The sequence below is a fragment of the Cricetulus griseus genome, chromosome 2 (assembly GCF_003668045.3).
Source record: "Cricetulus griseus strain 17A/GY chromosome 2, alternate assembly CriGri-PICRH-1.0, whole genome shotgun sequence".
NCBI lineage: Eukaryota > Metazoa > Chordata > Mammalia > Rodentia > Cricetidae > Cricetulus > Cricetulus griseus.
In genome coordinates, this window is record NC_048595.1 from 317,102,356 (window position 1) to 317,112,318 (window position 9,963).

At 42.1% G+C, this 9,963-nt stretch overlaps 1 protein-coding gene across 1 annotated transcript; it reads right to left on the bottom strand.

Moving 5' to 3' along the window:
- Positions 1 to 1,053: 1,053 nt before the first annotated feature.
- On the bottom strand, positions 1,054 to 8,171 carry Btf3 (basic transcription factor 3). Its single transcript, XM_027401653.2, has 6 exons — positions 8,014 to 8,171; positions 7,392 to 7,460; positions 4,889 to 5,002; positions 4,414 to 4,615; positions 2,307 to 2,363; positions 1,054 to 1,359 (listed from the first exon to the last, which is right to left on the bottom strand). The coding sequence occupies exons 2-6, from the start codon at positions 7,458 to 7,460 to the stop codon at positions 1,313 to 1,315; spliced, it is 489 nt and encodes a 162-aa protein (XP_027257454.1). The 5' UTR covers positions 8,014 to 8,171; the 3' UTR covers positions 1,054 to 1,312.
- Between the last annotated feature and the right edge of the window lie 1,792 nt (positions 8,172 to 9,963).

Here is a 9,963-nt window from a genome sequence, read left to right on the forward strand (position 1 = left end):
CAGCCGTCTCTACAAACTGAAGGAATGTCACTGTCACCTTAAGAGTTGACATCCTGAGACAAACTGAGAATGTTTCTAGCTCCCACTCACAACACTCCAGCTCAGCCATTCCATCTGTTTGGATTCTAAAAATGAGTTTTCCCAGGTAACAGATTTATCCTATTTCCTATGCCCCATCATTGGGCAAGCTGTGTTTACAACCAACCTGACCCACAAATGTCTGGGTGACTAGGATTTTTAGCTGTTGAGACCTCAGGACCCTTGTTACCACTGTAGCAGTCGACCTTGAGGGATGACTGCATAATTCTGCACATTCCTCCCAACTTCACATTTGATACAACTAATTCTGCACAGTAACTCTGGAATGCAGCTGTACAACACCTTAAAAGGGGAGCTTCGAACCACAGTATATATTTAAAACCATCTCAATAGTAAAGGCAATTTTCAGCTCTCTTGTTGTTCGATGAAGGGACAAGGGGACTTGCTGGGAATGGTGGAACTGGTCAATATTCTGATTATGGCAGTCTCAGTGTTAACATAGAGCCTTGGAAATTAGTAACTGAAAGTATCAGGTTATACATACAAAATGGAGATACTAATTCATACCTCATAAAGTTAGAATAAAACGTTAAAACTGAGATACAGGGCTGTAGAGATGGCTCAGCAGTTAAGAGCACTGTCTGCTCTTCCAGAGAACACAGGTTCCATTCCCAGCACATACATACATACATTCTTACTTATATACATGGAGGCTCACAACCATCTATAAGCCCAGTTCCAGGGATCCTATACTCTCTTCTGACCTCTGCATAAAGATACCATACACTTACAATAAATAATACCAAGAGAAAAAGCATCCTGGTTTACCCACAGAATACTGTTCTCATAGCACATCCACCACACAGAGCATGAAAGCCCCTAGGGTTGGTGGAGAAGCAAACTCTCCAATACACTTTCATTTATCACCAAATGCTATCATTACAACCACACACCATGATCAACTTTCTATAAACTGCTTTCTCTGTATAGATGAGTGTCGTCAAACAAGCCATATACTAGGCAAAGAATTTTATTAACCCCTTTCCAAACTTTATTCCCAGGCTTCTTCAGCTTAATTTGCTGCAAAGAATGAATTGTGTTTAAGCAAAAACTGAAAAGAGCTGCAGTGTCCAGGGGGCTTGGGCTTAAAAATATTAAGAGATCTAGATTTTATCAGATCCATAAACAAAAGAATTTTAAAAAGCAGTCATGATATAAAATAGCAGCTCCTGTGACTTCTGCAAGTGTCACCTTCTTCAGAAGTCGCCTCAATTCAATTTGCCTCGTTCTTAGAAGCCTCATCAAAATTCTCCACCAGATCTAGAAAAGAATCAAAACAGACATCCTGAAAAAAATCCAGCTCAAAAAAACGTACAAGTATTTATGGAAACAATCTCAAATTTAAACACTTGCCACCTCCAATGAGACTATTTTGGCACAGTAAGTGTGGTCTGGCATAGCTACTGGAGTGAACATCATGCTTAAAAAAATCTATTTTATCCTCAATTTAAGAACTAAATACAACACACAGATCAATATAACAGGACTAAAGACTACCATGACATGATCTGAGTCTTTCTTGGGTTTCAGGGACATTAGTAGAAACTAGAAAATGTATGCATTTTTAAAAAATTCCTCCACAGGACATAAACTCAATGTAATTTAGTTGGACATGATGTCATTTGTCTGTAATCCCAGCACTGGAGAGGTTGAGTCAGAAGAGTCTCAAATTTGAGCTACATATTGAAACAATGTTTCAAGTAAACTAAAAAAGAAAAACATTGCCCGGCGTTGGTGGCCCACGCTTTAATCCCAGGACCCAGGAGGCGGAGGCAGCGGCAGGCGGATCTCTGTGAGTTTGAGGCTAGCCTGGTCTCCAGAGCAAGTGCCAGGATAGGCTCCAAAGCTACACAGAGAAACCCTGTCTTGGAAAAAAAAGAAAGAAAGGAAGGAAGGAGGGAGGGAGGGGAGGGAGGGAGGGAGGGAGGGAGGGAGGGAGGGAGGGAGGGAGGGAGGGAGGGAGGGAAGGAAGGAAGGAAGGAAGGAAGAAAGGAAGAAAAACATTGCTAACCAAGTTACTTAGCTTTAGAATTATCACACCAAGATATTTAAACCTCTCCCATACTATTTCATAAACCAGTGTGTTTCAAAGTAGCATCAGTCCCTATTCCCTTGAATTCTCTGGCTTTAACTTATTACCACCATCACCATCCTGGAACTTTTTCTGTAAAAGATTCATTTTTCTCCCTTGCCAAAGTGATTCTTACCTGGGACCTCATCATCATCATCCTCTCCAGTAGCAAGTGGTGCTTTCCCATCCACAGCTGAGAAAGAAACATGAAAATGTAACCAACCCATTTTCTCTAGATCAATAAACATCAACCACAAGAACATATGAAACACCAAGTCACAACTCACATTTGTGATGGAAGTGACATTGAATTTTCACCTATAGTCCCATTAACAAGAAATTGTGATGGGCACAAACTACTGAAACACAGGTAACAGTAACTCTGAATACATTGAGAACAGTGATTAGGGAGCGCTCAAAGATGAAACCACACACCAAATTATAGTCAGGCTTATTTTGGGAGGCAAATGAGGAAGCCAGCCATTTCCCTAAATATTCTGTGCATGGCACAAAGCCCAATGAATATTGAAATAAAAACTTAAGCCAAATGTGGTGACTCACACCTATCAACCACCGAACTTCCGAATGCAAAGGCAAGACTATAAGCGAACTCCATAACAGTCCAGCCTACATGGGGAGACCTACCTACCTCAAAAGCCAAGAAGGGGAGGAACAAACAAAAAGGACAAATTTAAAGTATCTTTCAACTGTTAACTAACCACTGTTCCTCTTTTCCTTCCCCTTTCCTGAGATATTAGGAACTGAATTCAGGGCCATGAACATGCTAGCAAGAACTCTGCCACTGAGCTTCACTAACCAGCCTATTTTTAATAAATACATTTTAAAGACAGTTTAATTTGCCCAGTCTTTCAACACATAAAAGTTCCATCAGTACAAGTTTCAAAAGCTGGTCTCAAAGATCAAGATGACCTAAAACATCTTGATGTTCCTCCCTTAACAATAAAAGCATAAAATGAGTCAGCATCTAACAAACAGCTGAGGAAATAGCAAGCCTTAGAGTAAGCCTCTTGACTTGCTTCTGCATTCATATTCTTAATTTTTAAGCCAAAACATCAAGCATAAAGCTGCCACACCACCTAGGATGACTAATCTTGGTTAATTTGACACCCAGGGGGAAGAAGGACCCTAAATGCCTCCATCAGATCAGCCTAGTGACATGTATGTGCTGCATTTTCTTAATTGATAATTGATGTAGGAGAGACCAGCCCATTGTAGACTAGTGCCATTGGTGGGCAACTTGGCCTGGAATAAGAAAGGCTGTCCAGGGCCAGATGGTCAGTCCTGAAAACATACATGTAAGTAACATTATACACACCAAAGAGGTTATATTTAGGAATGTGTGGGTATACATACACCCATACAATAACAATGAAAAAAGGTTATGAATTTAAAAGAGAACAGGGAAGGTTATATGGTAGGGATGGGGGTGTGTGATTATAATCTCAAAAATAAAAAGCAGTTGATTGTGAGCCTGGGAGTGAGCCAATAAGCAACAGTCCTCCATGGGTTGCCTCAAGCTCCCGCCTTGGCTTCCTTTGATGAACTGTAAAGTGCAATGAAATAAACCCCTTTCTCCTCAAGTTGCTTTTGGTCATGGCATTTATTACAACAGAAATCAAAGAGAACACAGCTTGTTGTACATGTAGGTTACAGTCTGCCCTAAACAAAAACCTTACCAAACTATAATCTGAAACACCAAAATATTTATTGGTACCTATCATCTATGTCAACAATAATTTATTATGTGTTTATAAGTAATTAAGAGCCCCAAAAGATACCAAACACAAAGACTGTAAATAAGGATATGGAATGTTAGTATTATTCTTGTTTTTTTCTTAGACAGCATGTTTGTAGCCCAAGCTGGTCTGGAATCCTGTAATTCTCCCTAGTTCAGCCTCTCAAAGTGTTACCAAGTGTGAGTCACCATGCCCAGCCTGTCAATTCTAATCCTAAAACCTAGCAAAACTAAGATTAACAGTTTTTTTTTCATTTCTAACTAAAGTTAAGTTTTTAGTGATTCAAACCTAGCAAGTTGGTAAGAAACAAGCATCCACTTAATCAAGTATAATGATCACAGAAAAAGTAGACACATCACTGTAAACGAGAATGAGTAAAAGCAGTTAGTTAAAGGGTGTATTATTCTTTTAGGCATTCTGTGTCTAAGGACATTCTTAGCAATTCTGAGCCTGAGATGACACAAATGTAACTCTGAGGATACTCACATTGTTTGGGCAAAGCTTCAGCCAGTCTCCTTAAACTAGTCAGACTGTCTGCCCCAAGCTGGTTTAGGATGCTGGGAAGCATTTCTGTCAGCTGCTTTGTCTCAGCGTGGCCTGTAATGGTGAAAGTGTTTGCTGCCAGAGACGCCTGAACTTTAGGGTTGTTAAAATGGATCACTGTTCCTTGGTTTGTAAACATGTTCACCTATAAGAAAATACAATTATTATAAGTAATGCTCACCAACAATTCCTTTAAAATCAGTTTTTATAAAACTATAATATGTCTGAGTTTTCCCCCTTTGAAGCACAGGTGACAATTTCCCAGGAATGTGTAATCAAATAACTGTCTGGCTTCCCAATCTCTCAGATACTCAAACATCTAATGGAGCACCGACTACATTGCTAACAGCAGAGGCAAGACAATTACTTAATATATGATCATTAAAACTTTCCAGTTTCGTGGTGCTTTGACACTCACCTCTTCAATACCAGAGATGTTGTTCACCCCTAACTTCTTTAAGGAGAACTGCAGTTTTTTATCATCTGCTGTGGCTGTTCTGTGAACCACCTTCTTCTTTCTGCGAGCAGTTCCCTAGTGGGAGAAGGGCAGACAGCACATTTACACGACAGCAGTCTATCCTAATTCTTTTCAGACCTTTGCTTCTGTACAAGTTAGTTAACCAGATAGAACATGGTGGTGACCTTGTTCCTTTAGTCCCAGCACTCAAGAGGAGGCAGAGGCAGGTGGATCTCTGTTTTGAGGCCAGCCTGGTCCACATAGTGAGTCCCAGGCAAACCACGAGGCTAGGTTTCAAATAAAAACAAAACAAAAACCCATAGAATTTTAAAAATAGTCACCAAACCCACAAACCATGAAGTTAAAAAGGCAGGTTACAACGGAAGTATGGGAAAGGAATGCTTATGAATTTTTTATAAGCACTAGTTTGTAAGATGCAAATGGTCCCTTACAAGTCCTAACATTTAAGTCTTTTAAAAAGTGATCAGAGATGGCATGTGACAACTTAAATGAAACTTCATTTATACCTTTTGTTTTCAAAGAAAAACCAAGGCCTTAATTAATACTCACAGAGGGAATAGTAAACAAAGTAACCAATGAATCTGTATACAGATGTCTACTACAGCAGAGAGGACAAAGGTAAAGTTCTTAACCAACCCAGATCTTTCTAACTGAAGATCCTCTTTGATGTTCCTTAAAGGAGAACAGGCTAGTGCCCTAGTGCATCTCTGAATGCTATCCCTCTTCCCTGTACTGTTCAGCTTCCTCCCTAGAGTACATTTCTTCTTCACCCAACTAGGGACATCCACAAGCATCAGTCTTGCCTAATTTACTTTAAGTTATTCTCACTCATTTTTCAAAACGCTGTTCAAGCTATTATTCCATCTGTCTTCAAAGCCCCAACTCTGCATTAACTGTATGGCATGCTAAGCCACTCCCAAATGTATACTATGAAAAGACTTCTATAACACTAAGTACACCACCACCAGGAAAAGATTAGATTCTACCACCTATAGATTTCACACATTTCACAAATGTAGAATTCACTACACTTACTCAAAGAATTGTCAGCATTTCCATTAGACACCGAAAGGGGTCTTGAATAATATTCACCTGAAAGCATGCAAATCTAATACTGCTTTTCTCACTCACACTATAAGGTTTCTTAAAAGGTACAGAAAGATGTCCCCATATTATGGCTGGAAACATTTTGTCTTAGCTTAACAAATACTAGATACAAAGTCTACTGTATAAGATTAACTTGGAAGGCTTTCGTTTTCCCTTAGAGATGCCCCTCAAAGTTAAAAGCCATTAGAGGAACCACCTTGCACATCACTCCAAAAACTATACTGAAAGAAACTGTCACCACTGCCCCAACCCCAGCACCCGAAGGGTACTATGTTAAGATAAAGGATAAGAAACATCCAATGTTAGTGTCGTGAATGGAAACTGAAGATTACAATTGTCAGCAAAGGCAAATCAGGTGTGGATGTTAACTGTTGATCAAGTCAGCTAACTAAGCAAAGCTGTGTCTTATTTAAGCTCTACGCAAGATCTGGTTATCTCACAGAAAACTCTCCTGAAGGTAAATGTTTAAAGTTAGGACAATTTAATAGGTAATAAACTGGTAGAATGGAAGCTCCACAAGTTTTACCAAGTAAAGACATGCTCTGATTCAACCAGCAGACACCACACCTTGTTCAAAACTTCGGAATGTGCTAACACAATACATGAAACTAAGGAGATCTCCATCAGGAACTGACTTCAGATTAGCAAACCAAACACCAGATTCAATAAAGAATCTTCATTAAGCTTAGTAACCACCAGGAGTAACCAATTAGCCAACACATTTTTTCTCCCACTGTAGGATAATTACAAAGACAGAACAAAAAAAGAAATCTAACACCGACTATTCATGAATTCCAAAAATATCCCGTTGAGTATTTAGTTCAGAAAGCATTGCTGAAAAGGTCTTAATTAACGAAAATAAATGTTCTACTTTCTAAGCATTAAGTAGAACAACAACAAAAAAAACACCCCAAAACATTCGGGGGGGGGAGAGCAATGAAGTACATGCCTAGCATGAACTAGAACCTGTGTCTGATCTCCAGCACAGCTTAAAATAAAGAAAAAATAATTCACCAATTTTGTACAACTCAAGGGTAGAGGTGTACAATGATTTGGCAGAGAGGACCTTCTCCCCCATTAATAAAATTAAATATACTTTCTGTTTATATGTTGTAATCTTAGAAACACGCAAATTATGTTTAAGTGTTATTTTCTTCTCTACTAAATTACTTGCTACCACCCCCCCCCCCAATATACAGCTTCCACGTTTCTTTGTGTGTCTCATCTCTTTTGGATTGGCAGGCTTTTCCAATTTCCCCTGCCAAGCAAAGTGACAAAACAGCGTGAGAAATGCAAAGGGAATTTTAAAAAGTAAAAACAAGAACAACAAACTTACTTTCCCACCGATGCGCACTTGTGCCTGCAGCTTGGCCAGTTTTTCCTGGTTCATGATCGTTTCTTTCATCTGGAAAAGAGAGGAAATCCTCAGCAAAGAACGGTCGGGCTCACTCCAGCATTCCACGCTCGTTATTTCCCAAGACACCCGCAGGAGAACGGCCTCCGCAGGCTGAGGCCTGGATCCCCAAATTCACCCTACGAAACTGCGAAGTCGGCTCCCAGCGAGCCCGGTGAGCACAAGCACTCTCGCCACTCCCCGCCCCCCCTTCCAGGCCCAGACTCGGGCTCACCCCCACAGCATTCCCCCCACCCGCGGCCCTGGCCGGCCTCGGCCTAGCCAGGGCCTGCCCGGCCCGGCCACTCTCCGCAGGCCTCGCGGTACCTGAGGCTCCTGTCCTCGGGTTCCGCCGAGAAGTGGAGGAAGAGACGGCGTCGCCTCGCCCCCGGGGCAGCCGCCCCTGGCTCGCCCTCGCCCCCGAGAGTCAGCCTGAGCGGGAGCGCCTGTCCGTCGCATCGCTTTCCTCTCCTCAGCCCTGTCCCTCCCTGTCTCGCTCCAGCCGGGAACTGCCCGCCCCCGCTCCCGTCCTCCTCCCACGCCGGCGTCCACAGCCTTTTTGTACCTTGTCGGAGTGGAAATGGGGCCGCGCGGGGGACTAGGGTTCGCGCTCAGGGGTCTCGGGCAGACCAGCTGAGATAAGGCGCACACACGCGGGGACGCAAGATGGCAGCTAGAGGGTGGCCGGAAGTGACGCATCGCCACTTCCTCCGGAACTCAGGGGACTCGGCGTCTCTGCGCACGCGCGGCCGGGGCCCCGCGGCGAGGGTGCGGGTTCGGTGGGCTCCCAGTTCTTTCCTTGTGTCCCGCGGCGTGCCGAGAGCAGCACCGGAGAGCTGTGAGGCGCGGACACTGGCCGTCGTCCTGGGAAAGGCTCCCCGTGGAGCTGTGGTTAAGTCGGTCTGCCCTGTGTCCCCCCCACCCCCCCCAGGACGTCCCGCTCTGTCCAGTAGACAGCAGTGTCTGCTCAATGCCGGGTGTAAATGAAGAAAAGGTATCAAAATCAGGGAAGCTAATTGCTTTCCAGAATTAGGTGGCTTGAGTGATGTTGAAAATCGCAATTCAGAATTTCTAGAAAGCGTGTTCCGAATTCATCCCGGTACCCCACCCCTCAGAGCAATTCCATCCATTCAAGGTTGAAACACAGTAACAGAGTTCTAATCCCCTTAACCCTCCACACCACGGCGGTCGCGTACTTAATTTAATCTCTAGTAGGCCAACGGTTGACTTCTCGATATCGATTTTGCGTGGATTTGACCATGAATCATTCACAATGGAGCAAATTTTACGGTTAGTAATTGAATCAGAGACGAACTGGGGCCTGATGTGCTTGGAGAAAAAAGCGCGGCTGTGAGTTAAAGTTTGCTGAACTCCAGTACAAATTGTGTTTCGTAGTGTTTGCGTTTTTTGTTGTGTGGCGTGATGGTTGTTTTGAAAAGTGTAGGTAGTCCTGGCTAGTCAGAAATAGCTATCCTCCAACCTTGGGTTTCCCGTCCGGTGCTGGGATTACAATCCTGCAGCACCATCCCCAAACAAGTTTTAAGACAACCTTAAAAATCATCTTTGTGGGGGGAAAAATATAAATTTTAGTGAAAATTCTGTGTAGTCAGCCTTCTTGCAAATTTAGTTTTGGGATGCTTTTGAATATTCAAAAGTTAAAGTGTGATAGAAATTTGAGAGAAAATAAAATTTATCTGAAAAACCTGTGTAAGTGCATACCCCTCTAGCTAAAATCAGTTTTTTTCTTGGAAAACTTTTTTACAAGAAAGTTTACAACAGTGATGTGTCATTATGAAAATTGGGGGGATAACTAGGTTGCTTTGTAAAGTGATTGTAACAGTTTTTTTGTTTTTTCTTTTTTGTTTTTGAAACAATGTTTCTTTTATCCAGCCGGTAAATTTATCTCCCAGAAAACCGTGCTTGTTGTCTAGGCTATGTAGTTACCCGGCCTAGCCATAAAGATCCAAATAACTGCCAGGCGGTGGTGGCACATGCCTTTAATCCCAATACTCGGGAGGCAGAGGCAGGTGGATCTCAGTGAGTTGGAGGCCAGCCTGGTCTACAAAGTAAGTTCTGGGGCAGTTACGACTGTTATTCAGAGAAACCTTATTTTGAAAAAAGAAAAAAAAAAATCCAAAAACTGAGGTGAGGCAACATTATTTAGTGCTACAAGAAAATCTATAAAATATATAACTGTTACATGTGATTTATAAAACTCAGAACTAGTCCTTTATAAAGAAATTTATGTCTATAAAATATTATATCCTTGGTATTATACTGAGGGCATGTGAAACTTTTTTTTGTTTTTTGTTTTTCGAGACAGGGTTTCTCTGTGGCTTTGGAGGCTGTTCTGGTACTAGTTCTTGTAGACCAGGCTGGTCTCTAACTCACAGAGACCCGCCTACCTCTGCCTCCCGAGGGCTGGGATTAAAGGCATGTGACACCCAGCTGAGGGCATGTTAAACTTCTTATCCATGATGTTTTCTAAATTTTTACTTAAAACCCTACATATGCA